General features: G+C 42.0%; 4 protein-coding genes across 11 annotated transcripts; 2 read left to right on the forward strand and 2 right to left on the reverse strand.

The window, feature by feature from the left end:
• The first annotated feature begins 33 nt into the window (after positions 1-33).
• On the forward strand, positions 34-2,326 carry LOC125767491 (retinoid-inducible serine carboxypeptidase-like). Its single transcript, XM_049434114.1, has 4 exons — positions 34-275; positions 359-588; positions 664-1,231; positions 1,681-2,326. The coding sequence occupies exons 1-4, from the start codon at positions 212-214 to the stop codon at positions 2,184-2,186; spliced, it is 1,368 nt and encodes a 455-aa protein (XP_049290071.1). The 5' UTR covers positions 34-211; the 3' UTR covers positions 2,187-2,326.
• Positions 2,238-3,742, reverse strand: LOC125767510 (uncharacterized). Its single transcript, XM_049434151.1, has 2 exons — positions 3,376-3,742; positions 2,238-3,280 (listed from the first exon to the last, which is right to left on the reverse strand). Exon 2 carries the CDS (start codon positions 2,766-2,768, stop codon positions 2,358-2,360), a length of 411 nt encoding a protein of 136 aa, XP_049290108.1. The 5' UTR covers positions 2,769-3,280; positions 3,376-3,742; the 3' UTR covers positions 2,238-2,357.
• Positions 3,725-4,957, forward strand: LOC125767502 (proteasome subunit beta type-4). The gene is made up of 4 exons (XM_049434142.1): positions 3,725-3,805; positions 3,870-4,059; positions 4,149-4,355; positions 4,425-4,957. The coding sequence occupies exons 2-4, from the start codon at positions 3,902-3,904 to the stop codon at positions 4,876-4,878; spliced, it is 819 nt and encodes a 272-aa protein (XP_049290099.1). The 5' UTR covers positions 3,725-3,805; positions 3,870-3,901; the 3' UTR covers positions 4,879-4,957.
• Positions 4,958-7,432: 2,475 nt separating this feature from the next.
• Positions 7,433-17,134, reverse strand: LOC125767478 (far upstream element-binding protein 3). Of its 8 annotated transcripts, none has more exons than XM_049434088.1 (7): positions 16,656-17,134; positions 13,643-14,716; positions 13,119-13,564; positions 12,928-13,007; positions 12,343-12,506; positions 11,084-11,563; positions 7,433-8,665 (listed from the first exon to the last, which is right to left on the reverse strand). In XM_049434088.1, exons 1-6 carry the CDS (start codon positions 16,734-16,736, stop codon positions 11,252-11,254), a joined length of 2,157 nt encoding a protein of 718 aa, XP_049290045.1. In that variant the 5' UTR covers positions 16,737-17,134; the 3' UTR covers positions 7,433-8,665; positions 11,084-11,251. The 8 variants fall into 8 exon arrangements, with proteins under 8 accessions (XP_049290045.1, XP_049290044.1, XP_049290043.1 ...); XM_049434087.1 differs by having other exon boundaries at positions 12,343-12,515; XM_049434086.1 differs by having other exon boundaries at positions 11,084-11,548; positions 12,343-12,533.
• Positions 17,135-17,212: the final 78 nt, after the last annotated feature.

The following is a 17,212-nucleotide window of genomic DNA, read 5'->3' on the forward strand; positions in this document are numbered from 1 at the left end:
TTAAGGCAGATGATGTGCTTGCTTGGGAGATGGCGCTTAAAGATCATCTGTTGTCTTGGTTGACATCATCTGTGTCGTAATGTCGATCAGCTGGGATGAAAAAATTCACGTGTTGATCGTTGTTATAAAAATACGCGCCCAGGTGCAGCTCGGTTCAGTACGTTAAACGTTCTTGGGCTGCATAGCGTGTTCTTTTGCAATAGTAAGTAACATGAGTAGAGACGATCTTTCGAATGTTTGGATGATAGCGTTCACTGTATGCTGTTCAACTGTAGGTTCGTAAGCTTTGGAAAAGTTCACAATCCAGATTTATGTTCAAAGTTTTGTAAGTAAATGTTTTGTTTGGTTTATGTTTCAGTCACTGCCAATGGATTTGGTCCGGGCAAACAAATCTGGGGTTACAGTGAGGTGCGCCCAAGGGCTTTCATTTTCTGGTGGCTCTATCGAACGCATGCACAACCGTATGATTCAGAAAAGCCACTTATTATCTGGCTCCAGGGTGGCCCAGGTGCGTCATCTAGTGGGTTTGGTAATTTTGAAGAAATTGGACCACTCGATAGAATGCTTAAGCCGCGTGAAAATTCCTGGGTAAAAGAGCAGTTAATGAGAGTTTCCTGTTAGTAATAATTGTCCACCAATGTAATTGCGCTGTTTCTATATTAGGTTAGAGAGTACAATGTCCTGTTCGTCGACAGTCCAGTTGGCAGTGGGTTTAGTTACGCCGAAGATCTTTCTCTATTGGCCCGCAACAGTACAACGGTAGTGAGCGATTTGCTCGAATTTCTGAAACAGTTTTACCAGACTATCAGAGCAACCACCGCGATCGATTGGGAGAGCGTTCCATTGTACATCGCGTCCGAAAGCTACGGAGGTCGTATTGCGGTTGAATTTGCGTATGCGCTAGCAAAGGAAATCCAAGCTGATGTGATGCATTGCAAGTTGGTGGGTCTTTTGCTTGGTAGCGCTTGGCTATCGCCTCTTGATAGCATAGCCGCGTGGCCAAGTTATTTATCCGGCCTAGGATATATGGATGAAACTGGACGTGAACGTATCGCAAGTAGAGTAGCCGCGGTGAGCGAAAAAATGGCACAACAGCGCCCCGGTATGGCCTTGGAAGGATGGCATGGATTGCAGCAGGCTATCATTCAGGAGACGGAGGGAATTAATTGTTACAATGTATTGAAGCCAACAACAAAGGAGATTCCTGCACTAGCAATCGAAAGCGACGAAGGTTAGTAAAACAAGCATGGCATGCAAATTGCAATGCTTAACATATTCAAATGAACATCGCAATACTTTGTTTGCTTTAGCTTATCATTTCGTAATGCTAATTAATACGACAGAATTTTTTATAACATGCGTCAGCATAACATTTCCCAATGGTGATTTTGTATTAGCTTTAGAAATCGCAAGCTTCATGATGATTGGTCACGCAATTCGTCCTTCAGCGATGCTGATTCCTACCATGAATTAAATTGTTCCTGGGTTATTCAACATACACCCAAAAAGGGTGGAAGGTGTTTAACACAATTTAATCCCCATTTCCACCCCCGAAAGGCAATTTATTAGCGCTCCGAAATTCCCTCATCGTCCATGTACATACCTGATGAAACATTAAATATTCCTCATTGTTCTGATTATGTTTGCTCGTTGTTATTGCCTCTTATCGTCCTTCTTTAGTGTTGGAGTATGGAGAAACGCTATGGTGGTACAGCGACACCAGTGCACCGCCAGTTATTGAGTCGCACAGCTCCCTTGAGCGGCTGATGCGTGGACCCGTCTCGCGTATGCTTGGCATCGCAAACAAATCACCCTGGGGTAGCCAACGGACAGCCGTATTCGATGCGCTGAGCGATGATTTTCTCCAATCCAGTATCAGGACGGTAGAAGTCTTGTTGAACGAAACCACCATCGAGCTGGTACTGTTCAGCGGCCAGTTGGATCTTATTACTTGCCTACCGGGGACACTCGCATGGATGAACCGATTGTTTCAAAAGCGAACTGACCGGAATCCACGCCAGGAGGCTTTTACGGTCGGTGGAATGGATGGTGTCATTGATGGTTACCGTACTGCGTACAGCGAACGATTTGTACACTACACCGTTCTCCGTGCCGGTCACATGGTGCCGGCTGATAATCCTTCGGCAATGGCACATATATTGCGCAGGCACATCGTGCGATTCTAGACGGACGTTGGCTACTTCGGATGTAACAGATGCAAAAGGCAAACAGACCGATTTACCTAAAGCTTATCTCCAAAGTGGCGCCACACGTGAACGTATACGTATTTATTTAAGGAACTCTTAAGAACGAAACAGTAAACCAATGAGCAGTATGCCTGCAACTCTTTCTACTCCCTACTTCAACACAATCTTCCGCAGTTGGGCTCCGATTTGGTCCAGCGTTGCTTTATCGATCTGCCGCAGTCCTAGAGTAATGACTATCTCTTCGCTCTGCTGCATGAAGTTCATCAGGTAACGGATGGCCGCCTCCGCCTCATCCGAACTGGCACCGAACGTGTGCTTTATGGTGTAGATTCGATTCGAACCGTCTGTCGGTGTACCGGAAGTGGCACTATCGTCTCCACTCAGGTCGTTGTGCGCGTGGCTTCGTACTGTATACACGTTGGCCATCTTCTGGTGTTGGGTGATGATGAGGAACAGCTTATTCGCAAACCGGTGGTACACAATATCGGTCGGCTGTCCCTCAATAATAATCGTTTCGATGTGATCGAAAGCCGCCGGTTCGTTTGTACTGGTTGCGGTCATTCTGATAAGGGTGCGGGATTCCGAATTTTCAGGCACTGCGTTCGTCACCTTTCCGGTGGTACTTTGCTAATGTGCGCCCTGTTCTACTGAGCGCGTGGGTGTGTTGCAAATGATGTTTGCATTAAAAACAAACCCACATAGACGGGTACGATCGATTGCTTTAATACACAACACGATGGTGCACACACCTGAACTGTATTGTGTGCCGTACGGGGGATGTCTATCAGGTTAGTTTGCATGAAATTTGAAACCTCGTTCAAGTTCTCTATGCCTAGCCACCGTACCGGGTGTGTTATCGCCGCATTTGTAAACACTTCATTCCGTCGTCCCGGATACCGGATGAAAGGGCAAAAGGTTACTCGTACACGTCCCAAATTTTTCTGATGGCCTCACACACTTCGTGTGTAGTTGCTGGCAAATTTGCGAAAATATTCCCTTCCCGTTGGTTTCACGTTCCCGGTAGTCACTACCATCAACCGGCGTGATGTGACCGTTTTTCCTCCTTCCCGATTCTATAGTAAATTTCCAAATGTACACAAGGGGTTTCGCATTGTTGTTATGTTTAAACATACAACTTCACTAGAACGAAATATAGTTTCACGCTTACCGAGGATGGTTTGTTGAAATGGTTTCGTAAATTCGATCGTTCTACCTTTTCCAATTCAAGCACAACAAACGCTCCGTCCAAAACAACTGACACACACACGCACACAAGGTTGGATCACGCACAACAATACCGCGCTTTTTGTTTGATCATCATCGAGCGATTTGTTTGCTATTATCGCATTGATAAAACAAAATTATTCTGTTTCACATTCTAAATATTCCGGAGTAGATCAAATCCATCACAACACAATTAACGTGGTCAATTTTAAGCGTATCCGCGAAATGCGCACTTATGTCAAATCCCACCATACACCTTGGTAACACAAGATGTTATCGACCTTCTACAAGAATGTCATTTGTTCGTGTCTGTCATGTTCGCCGTGACAAACAAAATTCCTACTCATTCCGTGATTGCTGTTTTCAATCATTTGGTGCGTTGTTTTGTGGATAAATTTCGGTTTCTTATTCAGTTAGTCTAACTGTACCCATTTGCAGTACTTTTCACGTTTAGCTTAAACTGTAGAAAAATGTATCCAATGGGAAGTAACACCATGGCCGGTCCGTTCTGGAGCAATGGTCCTGCTCCGGGTGCATACTACCACTTCCCGGGCAGTGCAGTCAATGGTAACGCAACGCTGGCACCACGTTCGGATACTTCCGGTGACTTTGGCACACAACGGTCGTAGTAAGTGTCCGGCAACAAACACCCTATCTGGGCGCTGTATTTTGTCATGTTTCATTAACCCGAAAATTGCGTTTCTCTGCATTTTCTAGCTACCCAGTAACCACCGGCACATCCGTGGTCGGTTTAATGTTTAAGGACGGTGTGATCATTGCGGCGGATAAGCTTATTTCGTACGGATCGCTTGCACGATTCCACGATGTGGACCGTGTGTATCGTATAAACGACAAGACTGTCCTCGGAATCGGCGGAGACTTTGCCGACTTTCAGTACATCAAGCGTCACATCGATCAGAAGGTGTAAGTGTTAGATCTAATATTCGAACGGAATACTGAATTAATTTTACACTCGCACATTGCACTTCACAGTATCGACGATCAGTGCCTGGATGATAAGAACGAAATGAAGCCACGCTCTTTCTACAATTGGCTCACCCGGGTGATGTACAACCGTCGGTCCGATTTCCAACCACTCTACCTCGATCTCGTCATTGGCGGTATGCAGGACGGTGAACCGTTCTTGGGACACGTGAATCTGCGTGGCCGTTCGTACACTAGCAATGTCGTAGCAACTGGGTATGGTACGCATTTGGCACTGCCACTGTTGCGCGAGTATTCAGAGAATCCGGAAGCCTATCAAAACCTCGGTCAGCCCCAAGCGAATGATCTGATGAAGCGCGTAATGGAGGTGTTATGGTATCGTGATTGCCGCAGCGATCCGAAGTACTCGCAAGCCATCTGTACTGTTAACGGTGTACAGCTGGATGCCGATTGTTTCGTCGCACAGAACTGGGATCTGGCCCATACGATCAAGGGGTATTGAGGGGCATGGTTTGAGTGATTTCTAAAACACGAAATAATTTACAAACAAATCTTCTAATAAACACTATCTAATAAACGGATGGACATTATGGAAACACTTTCTTCACGAGGATCATGACAATGTTCATTTTTGGATGATTCTTCTCAACCGAAAGAGAAGCAAACGAATGAAAAAATAAAATAAAAAAATGAAGCAGGCCGTTTCTAGGGCTCGTTCGGATCAGTTTTTGCCAGTTCAGATCAGATTCAATGCCAGTTCAGTATAGTGTGCTCCAGTAAAGCTCTTTATAGGACATTGAACAAATAACGATTTCAAATGTTCATTTCCTGAGATTCGTGATTGGGCTTTGAGTTTCGCTCAGTCACTACTCGACGCTACAAAATGGAAGCGTCTCATTCCTGCTTAGTCATTTTTGGCACAACGTTCTTTACGATTAAAGCGATGCGACTTTATCGAATGTTCGACTCCATCCAAATAATTATGAAGAATTAATGATAAGACACTTACTTACAGATGGAAATACTCTACAAAATGCGTCCCTCCGTTTAGAACTCTTGTGCTTACAGAGTCAAGCTCGTCATCTTGTCCATTGTTTCACAGTCACTCTAGTTTGCGGCCATCGTTCCCTACGTTAATCGTCCCGTTGACCGGTATCGGTTTATCGTTTGAGCCGGAAATAAGGCTGAAATAGTCGCCGTAGATGAAAACCGTCCATACCATGACACACAGTGATAGCAGAAGTATCATTCCCGGTGGCATAAAGGCTCTGGTTTTATAGAAACGTATCATCATTACGATGATAAGCAAGGAGAGAACGACCAACTGTAGGTATGGGAAGGGCTCTTTTAGCGAATTGCACCAAGCGCCGGCCCCGATAGCTACACCGAAAATCAGTCCGGCATACAGCGACACAACAGAACCTGAACGGGAAAAAGCAAAGCATTTATCACCACTTGAAAAGCATATCACTGTGCCATTTCATCTCACCTGCACGCATGTATCCGATGATGCCTCCAATGATAATTAAAACCGCAAAACCGATTCCCACAAAGTCGATCATCTTGAATATGTAGGCCTAGTTAGCGCTGTTTTGATGAGATGCTTCCAAGTGGATTTACTTTTTTTTTTAAAGACAGTGACAGAGCTGATCTAAACAACTGTGACAGTTCTGGTTCACGAACAGTGCTGCCATATTAAAGAAAGAAAAAATTTACGAACTGAGCGCCATTTCTACCACGTGTTTATATTAATTTTAAAATGATTTAATGCTACAATACTAATAGGCAACTTCACATATAAATGGTCATCAAACGATCTCTAGCGTTTTCATTCAAAGTCAACAGCCAAAGAAGAGTCGTTTTAGGATGTTTATTCATTTTCTTTTTTCAACAAATCGTGTTATTTCACCTCACTTTTTAATATTAAACTTCGTTGTATGATTTTGTTCACTTCGTACGGTATAGTTGCTTGAAGAGACTAATTTGAAGCTTCATTTTTCTGTTAATTCACTTCAAACGCGTGCTTACATTGGAGTTGCAGATGTCCCACGTATCGACTATCTTCTGGCAGTGCAAGAAGAAAGCATCTACGAAACCGAAGAAAAAACTCACCTTAACTTACGACTCGTCGTTCTTGGCAGGATATCAGAACCGAGCAACTAAACGTAACGACACGAACATAACACTCTCGGATTTACACTTGGCGTTTTCAATCAGCTAGCACCGAAACCAAACATCTCCATTTCCACTATTAACCTGCCAAGTTTCAACAATTCGAGCTATTCCATCCATCACAGGAAGCCCAAATGAGATACACTACTTTAGAAATCATTTTTGTTTAAAATTATTTCCAGGAACATTGAATGATGCATTAATAATTTGGTATATTATTTCAGAACATCAAAATAAATCAATTTCATAAGATATCTATTTAGGATGAACGCTATATATGAAATGCACTACGAGCAAAGCAGATTTGCATCCTGGGGGTAACCGAACGACAAAAGCTGTTGGTTGTAAAAAATATGTCGATATTTACATATGAGTTCAGAGCATTTAACAAAATCTGGATCGCATTGTAGAAGTTCGTTTTTGAACGAAAGGCGTTGAAACTTTATGTTATCCTTATATAAAAATCAATAAAACCAACACCATACGATAAGGACGATACTATAATGCACAGAAAAATAGAAAACATCACAAATATAAAATTAACCAAGCTGTACTTATAAATCACGATAAAAAGATTAAAAAGTATTCAATAAATAATTCATTTAGCAGATGATCAGATTAGAAACAAAAATAAAAAAGTAGTGTATTAAAAATAGAAAATTAATGCTTCGTCCGGTTGGTGCTTGAGCCATGACTCGATATGACCAGGTCAGAGAAGATTATCCTTTGCATCCACAAGTTCGACATCTTCAGCAGTCTCCTTCCTTTGATGAATGAGACAACGTATTGGAATAGTCACAAAAAATAGTTAAATAAGTTCATGCATCATTCAAATTATAAACTAAATCACCCATATCGCGAACAAAAAGGATACATTTCGAACATTTGAGGTACAATGAATAAAAGAACACTTTATACATCAAGTAATATTAGAGAGAGCAACTTGCATGGATTCCCTTTTTCGTTTCATTGATCTTTTCTGTGTGTGTTAACATTATAACTAGTATTTGAAGGACTTACAATGTCGATGTTTACTCAATCCAAGCGCCTCCTTCTCGGTCATTTGAGCACAAGAAACCCTTATACATGTGTTTGCGATTTATCTCAGATTTTTACCTTTAGTGCGTGTAAATTGCCGATTCCTTTTCTCAGCTAGCACAACCAACGGAAGGTAAGGACGACACTGCGCTAACAGATGAAAGGTTTCGGCAGCACATTTGAGAAGGTGCCGGTGCACATATCATCTTCGTATCACTTTCAAATATGTTTCAACACAACAGTTTATAAGTGGAGTGCGACGAGATATTGTGATAGCAGTTCCCTTGTGTGCGAAATTCAAGTTAAGTCAAAGTACTACACCAAATTTACACAACCCTCACATCCCTTTCAACGTCATGCGAGTCTGGGAATCGAGTCACACGGTTGAAGTCCATTTTCATCCTTTGTCTTACGGTGGCTGTCGCATCCATCGCACATTCATCACTGACACTGATCGGGTGCTATCCTGCCTTTGGAAGAGTGATTCTATCTGTATGATAGAAGTAATATATTTCGAACTGTTTTCGACACACGACGCGCTAGCTATAATTAAATTGTTCTTTACACATGATTCAGGAAAAATGCTACGAAATAACTGCACACAGAGATTGATTGGCAAGCGGAAACTGTACACCTCTCCTTCGACAGCACTTTCCACATAACCGGAACCGCCGTTGACGATTCGTAAGAGTAAGTGAGGCTACTCTGTACAACCTGTCAGTAGCGTTTCGGTTGGCTGTGTTTGATGCTGCCCGGATCCGAGCAACGGGTATTTTGCTTATGTTTCATTTGAATATGTGCTATTTCCTTTTCTTTGCAAAGCTTCTCGCTATCTGTTAATCGGTTCACATAATATTGCTACTAACGCTGCTATAAACGTTACCATTTCATAGGTATTCCCTAAAAACTAGTTTTATTTAGATTGGATTGTGGATTAATCATAATTACTTCGAACTTCAATTTATTTCACTTGCTGCTATGCTGGATTATATAATTGTTGTTTGTCGGCCGTTCCCATTCACTTCGCACTGTTGTAGTGGTTGCAGTATTGGTAGAGAAGTAGTGTTAGGTTATAAGAGCTGCAATAAATATTTCGAAAAGAGAGAAAGAAAAACGGAAATTTTCATATAACGATGGGCAAGTAGCATCATAACATTTATGTATGTGGCGGAAGGACATATGCAGACAGGGGAGAGAAAAATAGAAAGAGTGAGTCCGGCGGGGGCCAAAACTAATCACCCCAAGCCAAATTCCAAACTAATCGGTCTTAAAAATTGTCCAAAGGTTTTTGTTTTGTTCATTCCTCTTCGTAACGAACCACGCATGAATATAAAAACTAATACAGAGCAACAAGTAAATTATTTATCTTACGAAACATAACATAACTATTTGCTGTTATTATATACGCCCATAACGCACGTAATAGTCCCAAACATAAATGGCTTTAAAACTGAAAGCGGAGTAAAAATATATAAAAAAAAAAACATGACCAAAAATTGCACTTAAGCGACACATTGAAATATGCAGAGAAGGTTATATGATTAAACGATAACTGTATTATACCATTTCACGTATATTTTCTATCCTTTCACATACTTGTAAAGCCAAATATTGATGTCAATATAGTAATATAATGATAAATCTTCGTATACGCTAACCATTAATACATATTTTGATAGAAAGCGCGTTGAATATAAATTTGCAATCAAAGGGTTTAGTACGAAATTCATAATCGATCAAGTTATTATCATTGTACACAATACATAGCATTGGTTCGGAAAAATAGTGCATATAAAAAGCAATTAAGCAATTATAATAAGAAAATCGACTACAATTAAATGTATACATATAGAAATTGCATATAAATATAGTAACAGTCATTCAGGAAACAAATTGAATATCAATATAAAAGTGCTATCATAAACATTATTTGAACACAAATGCATAGAAATGAAATGTATCGAATCATTGGCACATTCATCTGCGAACATATTGTGCGATCAACATATATTTATATATGACAAAAAGAACAGAGCAGTATGTATATGTAAATTATATCACTATTCTGCTAGGTTTCCACCACCTAATTTGGAATAATTCTTGAATCTTGACATATGTATATAATATAGCATATAAATTTAATTTAGTGAAATGTACTATGAATATAGAAGATGGTATTTTCTCTACATTTTTAATTGCTGTAGAATTTAAAATATTGTAACAATATTTCATAAATAGCGCTTAACAATGCATATCATTATATTGTAATATACTGCACATATATCCCCAAACATTAAAAAAATCATTCAAAAATAGTTATAAATTTAGGGCATATATTCGTATTAAATAGCATAAAGATTTTGCAATAAATTTATACTTGCAAAAAGTCACAATCAATTGAATAATAAACCCCTATATAGTAATAATATTAATAATAAATAAATAATAAACAATTTATTGGACGTTATAAAAAGGTTAGTTTCGTACATAATTTGCCTAACAAGTGTCCATTGCATAAAAAAATTATTTATAAAATGACAACATATTATTTTTATATGCACTTACAGAAACAAATATATGTATATACGAATACAAAAATGTATATAATGTAAAGGTAATATTGTTTTGCTACACCGAATAAGGTGCATATTATTGGTATAGAGATATTATTATCATTTAGAACATGTTACTTGCAAAATCATATAACCAGGTCATTTACCGTACATGCTATATGGCATTTGCGCACTAATAATCAATTGTATGTAAGTCGCAATTAAAAAGGATGGAACCTGGAAACCCCAATCAGGAAGGAGGAAAGTCTTCGCTTCTGCAATGAGTCACAGAATATAGTTAGACATACACCAATCATGACAACACAACTTTGGAACCGAAATGTGTTACTTGAGGATTTTCTGACGAATCGTGTACAATTAATTATTTTTCACATACATTATTTATCTAGCTTGACTGTTGTTACCTTTGGCGGGTTGTATTGATTATGAATTTTAACTTGAGTAGTATGAACAAAAGCACACAACACAATATAAATGTGGCACTACTTTGGGGAAGATGTTGCCGAAATTAACATACAAATTTTAAATACACAACTATGGCAAAACATAGCAAACACAGAGCACACAGCCCCAAATAAGAAGCGTTTGAAAATAGTGAAATGATTTAAAAATCGTTGGTATTTAAAAGCGTTGGAAAAGATTATTCTTTTGTTGAAATGAAAATTTTAAACAATGAACAATACAAAATAATGCAAACGCATGTAAGCAATGTCCTGAAGAAAACAAAAAAAATGAGAAAAAAAAGGTTTACTCAAAGCGAGTAGGATGGTGAAAAGAAATAGGAAAGAGGAAGGTATAGAACAACAGATAATGTTGGATCGGAAACAGCGCAGTACCACAATATCACACTGCTGTTGGCAAGTATGTAAATGCTTATGCTCTCCTTCTTATGTCCAATGGTGTAAACGGCATGGAAAAACTTACCTTTTCTTCGAACACGCATCATTAAGCCGATCATATTGTTCTTGATCGTACTTTCTCTTCCTTGAGCTCTTCGTTCCTGATGTGAAAGATACACGCGGTGCACTGTCTGGAAGGCTGTCGTTTGTCGATTGGTGGAAGGGGCCGTGCGTGCTTTCCAACTCTTGTTTCTTAATTCTTGTCCTGATTGGATGCATTCGACTGGTTCTGGGAGCCACCACCTCCTGGCCCCGGATAGCCTCCACCGTAAGGATAACCTGCGTATCCAGGCTGACCACCGCCACCACCACCACCACCGCCACCTCCTCCACCACCGCCGTAGTACTGCTGGTATTGTTGACCACCATAACCGCCGGGTCCTTGCTGCGGTCCTCCACCTCCGCCATACTGACCACCGCCAGGGCCACCCGGTCCTCCGGGCTGATTACCGCCAGCTGTTGCCGCCACTGCTGCCGCTGCCGCAACGGCCTGTGCTTGCAAGGCCTAATTAGTTTATACACATTGATGAAGGCCACCAAAGGGCAAGACGTGTGCCGATTACATAAACCAGCGGAAAGGATTGGAATGGAGAGATAGAGAAAGAGAGAGAGAACGAGCGATGCGGAAAAGGATATGGGATATAGCAAATGAATGGTGATATAGAAGGACAAAAAAGACAAAGGATGTAAAATGTTATTTGCCCAATACAAATTTGGCAAAAATAATAAAGATACAGAAATGTCCAAAACAGGGAAGAAAGAGCAAAACAAGAAGCAACATAACCAAAAGGATGTAAAACAAACAAAAGCTTGCGTATAACAAACGTACACTAGAAAGACTTTTGTTCCCTCCGAAAATTTAAAAAAATTCAATTGTGTACATATCAAGCCGCGGCGTCATGAGTTCTGAACACAATGTTTCTGAACAGGTTCAAACACCTATTTGATGTTCCAATTATTCAATCACTTTATCAAGCGCAAGTCTACGTGCAAAAGATTAGTAAAATTAAATATTTTTGACATAAACCAAAGTAAATCACCAAATTAATAGGGCTCACGGACAATCCAAAGATGCCTTAGTTGTACAACCAAATTAAACAAGAGATTGGTTAAAAAGAATCTTTATGAAAAAAAACAGGTTTGATAAAACAAAAGGTGAAGAAAATTTTCAGGGCTGCTGGAGCCGCGGTATTCATGTGCATACAATTATCCACAACAAGACTAAGGAGCGAAACAGGGAATGCGCGAAAGGTTTAAAACCAACAGAAAGCGGTGACACGTTACCTTATTTGCTGCAATCTGTTTCTCTATTGCTTCCGCTTCTTCGATTTTGCCAATCCGTCGATAATATTCAGCCCATTCTGCACTGTAATCTGCCTGACCACCGACTTGCTGCTGTTGCGGCTGTGCCTGTTGTTGAGGTGCTCCGGGTCCCGCGGCGCCCATCACTGTTTGACCTTGCACATTTTGATTAGCTATGTTTGTTTGGCATTTGTTTAATTCATAACATAACACAATATAATACAGGATTGGGCACAACAAAAAAGGGATGATTTACGTTTGTGAGTAATAAAACAAATATGTAATCATATGACGTCAAAATATAAAAGATTAGGTAATACAAAATTCGACAAACGCCGAAATGTGTTGCGAATTAAAAAAGAATCGGTACAACATAGTAAGTAAATAATCATCAATAGTAATTGTCAGTCATAAGAAAGAGAAGAAGTTTATAAAAAAAAATCAGGTTAACACACCATTTAGAGAGCGAAAGTTATCGTTGGACTCGATTGACTTGCGATTAATTTTTGAACATGCAATTCATCTTGAAGAATGTTGTGTTTACGTGGGATTGGGGAATGAAATTACCTGCCATTGTTCCTTGGGCTGCCTGACGTGCCTTAACCTGTTGCTCAATCAGTTCTGCTTCTCGATGCATTCCCATTTGCCTTTGGAAATAAAAATTACAGGCTCATTAGCTTGCAAATAATCGTATGACAACACAGCAATAGTGGTAAACCTAACCAACAGGTGCGACATATCGGGTCGATCTTACTTACTTATAATACTCGATCCACTGTTGCGAGTAATCTGCCTGTGGTTGTTGCTGTTGTTGTGCCGCCGCTGCAGCAGCTGCTGCCGCGGCCGAAGCTGCGTTTACTTGAGGCGACTGCTGATGTTCCCAACCACCCTGCGACTGATAACCTCCTCCCCAACCACCCTGCTGGTAAGCGTTAGGACCTCCGCCACCTCCGCCACCACCAGCCCCATTATTCTGGTACTGATTGACCGGCACGGACGTCGAGCCGACGTACACCATGTTAATCTCCATGTTGATTTTATCCTGAATCAATCGCTTTGCTTCGTCCACCTGATGCTGCTCGCCCTTACAGGTAAACGTTTTCTCCGTCGTCTGATTTTGCGACGCCTTTCGGTCCATCTCCGTGTGTGCACCGGACTGCTGATTGATCTGTTTGATCGTGTCACCACCACGTCCGATAATAATCTACAAAAAAAACATCAATCTGTCGTTAGCTTTCACCTCTCGTTTCCTTCATGCGTAAGGCCCAATCACTCTACTTACGCCACATTTCGATACCGGTACAGTAAAGGTGTATTCCAGCCGCGTCACCTGTGGCCCATTGTAGTTATTGTAGTTATTATCCTGGTTGGGATTACCTCCCATGCCGCCGCGCCCACCGTGACCACCATCACCACCTCCGCCACCTCCGCGCCCACCTCCACCGCCCTGCTGTTCACGGCGCAGCACACTGTCGATCAGATCCTCGATCATACGTTTGCCTTCCTCAACTTGTGCCTTCGACCCTTGTACAATGCATCGCCTATCGCCTGGACCGTCACCACGGCTTTGCATGAACTGCAGCTTGCATCCCGATTCACCCTGAATCTTCTTGATCATCTCTCCACCCTTGCCAATCACCACACCGACGGCCGCCTTCGGCACGAACACTTCTGCCTGCTCGGCCCCATTCATGTTCGGTCGCTGCGAATACGCATCCTTCTCTTGGATCAGCTCATACACCAGTTGCTTCGCTTGTTCCACCTTCTGCGGGTCGCCGGATATACGTAGTGGTTTCTCCATCTCCTGGCCCGGCCCATCCTGAATGATCACCATCTTGGCGCCCGTCTTTTCCTGCAGCTGCTTGATCGTTTCACCACCCTTGCCAATGATCAGGCCCACCTTCGATCCAGGAATCATCATCTCCTGGTATGTGCCGAAGCCGCCGCCGCCACCACCACCTCCACGGCCTCCACCGCCGCCGCCGCCACCACCACCTTGGCCCGGATGATTTCCGTTGTCCATTGGGCCGTGGTTTACCATCTTGCTGATTAGTTCGCGCACTCGCTGGTTCGGGTCCTGCGATCCACCGCCTCCGGGAGCGTTAGGAGCGTTGAAGTTGTTCTGGTTGTTGCTGCTGTTGTTCTGCGACAGACGGGCGGCTACTGCTGCAGCTTGGGCGGCGGCTTGCATCGCAGCCTGACTCATGCCAGTAGGCGAGCTAGCATTATTGTAATCAGACTGTCCACCGAACTTTTTCAATTCTGGCCCCGAATCGTGATCGTCGTGCGGTCTCTTCACTGGTTGGTGCGGCTGCTGCTGCTGCTGGTGACCACCCGGGTGTATCTTAGCGGCAATCTGCAAAGGCAATTCAGTAAAAAAACATTGTAAGTTCAAAATGGTCCCAAACTGGATTAAAGCATAAAGTAAAAGCTATCTCATACGCTTCATTTTGTTATTTCTATCCGACATCCAATAACACTTAAATCTAGTGGCGGTCTCGTGGTCTGCGGTATTCTACGGGTACCGGTAAAACAGTAATTAGCACCTTTCTAATGGCGCGACATAAATCGTGCTCAAAATTCGCTCTTTCTCTCTACGTGATACTTCTCTTATAAATATGCTAATTTGGTGAAGCATTGAATCCACGACCCGAGTGCGTTTTGCTCCTGTACGCACACAATCGCAAAACATACCGAGTATGCTCGTTACTAAGTGACAGACGCGTAAATTTCTAGACGGAATTTTCTGAAACCAATACAGAAACAAACAGCAGCAGTCACGGATATGATAAGATAAAATCAGAGGATGTTTCAAATGCTCACATTAAAGGATCCTCCCTTGTTATGGACATTATTCAAATGATCAGTAAAAACAGGCAAAAATATGAGAAAAAGGACATTGATTTGAATCGAAAATTGTAACTTATGTTTGACAATAAAAAGGAATAAAATTTACCTAAAACTATTGTTCGCACACACACATACACACAAATTTATATATATATACATATACACGCACTGTACAATTCTTTCCCTTGTTTAACACTTTTCTCGTTTTAGAGATGTTTTGCCGGGAATGAATGGGAAAGGATATCTAAATTCTACTTTCGCAGTAGCTGGATCAAGTAATATCCAAAGCCAACTAAAGAAAAATCTGTACTGGTCAACACGTTCAACATAATGCAAATGTGTGCTTTGATTTTTGCGAATGTCCTTTAAGCCGCACAACCATTTCGCAAATTTAAGGGAACTTCTTTTTCTTTTTTGCGGTTATTTCCAACAGGGGTGCTTCCATTTTCATGTCCCATTCCAGTTACAAGGATGCAACGCTAATGTATGCTTCTTATTCAAAACTATCCTTCACACGGGCTGTGTATGCATTTTATGTTTAATTCACGCAAAAAGGATCGGACACGTTCGCACGAAACTGATACGGCTGTTATTAAGAAAAACGACGGAAAAGGAAAACATCGATTCTACGTGTGTGGAGTGCAAGAGTTTTTTCCCCCCATTTTTCGGATGATGAAAAACGCTACACCGCGCAGCGACACGCACAAATATGCACACACAAAAGCCACAGCAAATAATACACCGCCAGCCAACAAAGAGAACGAGAAAACAGATCACAGCAACGCAGTGATCTGTGCGTAAGAAGGAATAGAACGCAACAAACTACAGCACCATGTTGGAAACCGTTCTTTATCGATTTTCCCTTCCTTATTTCCCGGGCATACCGCTTGCGATTTCCTTTCCCGGGGTTACCTTGTTTCACCGCACACTTCACCGCCCAACAATATCCATAAACAGAGCGCACGCATACACACCGAAGGCGTACGGCATACTGTTCACGCACACCCAGAAAATATGACGCACATCCAAAGCGTGAATGACATACAGTATGCAGTTCGCGAAAGGGTGCACTGAAGCTGTGTGTGTGAGCGGTCAAACGTCGGCCATTTTCACGGGTGCGTGTGAAACCGGGCAACCATGAAAAGGGAATGCTGTTTTTCGTCGCCGCCAAATACAACTGAGAAAAGATCTAGGAAATTATAGAAATCTGATTCGATTTCGCTAGGTTTGGTTGAAGCAGGCGTGACGCAAATAAATATTGCATTCCGCTTTATTGCATAGCTTTCCGAAGCTCCTTCCAACATACATTCGAATGTTCCCTGTTTCGCGATTAATTTTTCTAGCTTCCCTTCGGACTGTGTGCGTGGTTCACGTACGCCCTTCCAACTCATCGACCATAACTGCTACCTTTTCCCTAGCGTTCCCATCCCAAGTTTTTTACTCACTTGTTTGGCTCTCTGTAAAGCGGCTGCAAATGCTGAAGATTGACTAAAATTTTGCGAGTTCTGGTTGGAATAATCACTCATTATTAAAAGAAATGAACCGATAAAGTAAAAACGTTCGCTCCACACTGCTCCACCCGGAAGTCAACAACCGAATACACAACCCGGGGATGACTTTAAAACTCGTGATTCACGCCCGTTTTCTTATTGCCGCTACTGGCGCCGCCGCTGCTTAATGCTGCACAATTGCCGCTCAACGAAATGTGGAGAGGTGGACGACCCTCAGACCTGAGGGACTGCACTAGCTTTTTCTTCGAGTGGTCCTTTAATATTCTTAGCGCGTCGTGCCTATTCCACTAACCCCGCCGTTGCGCCACTTCCAACCAGTACGTTTCCACGCACGCTACTCTTTCATACGCGAGAATCCAGCTACCTCTGGCTGGAAGCAATCCTTCCCGTTATATGTGTTGGCGTCGTTTTTACACGCTGTCCACCATGCAAGCTTCCGTGTGTTTGTGTGTATCCGGGGATGGTATGTGACCACAGGGGTTTTCGTGGGA

The sequence above is a fragment of the Anopheles funestus genome, chromosome 3RL (genome assembly GCF_943734845.2).
Source record: "Anopheles funestus chromosome 3RL, idAnoFuneDA-416_04, whole genome shotgun sequence".
In the NCBI taxonomy this organism is placed as follows: domain Eukaryota; kingdom Metazoa; phylum Arthropoda; class Insecta; order Diptera; family Culicidae; genus Anopheles; species Anopheles funestus.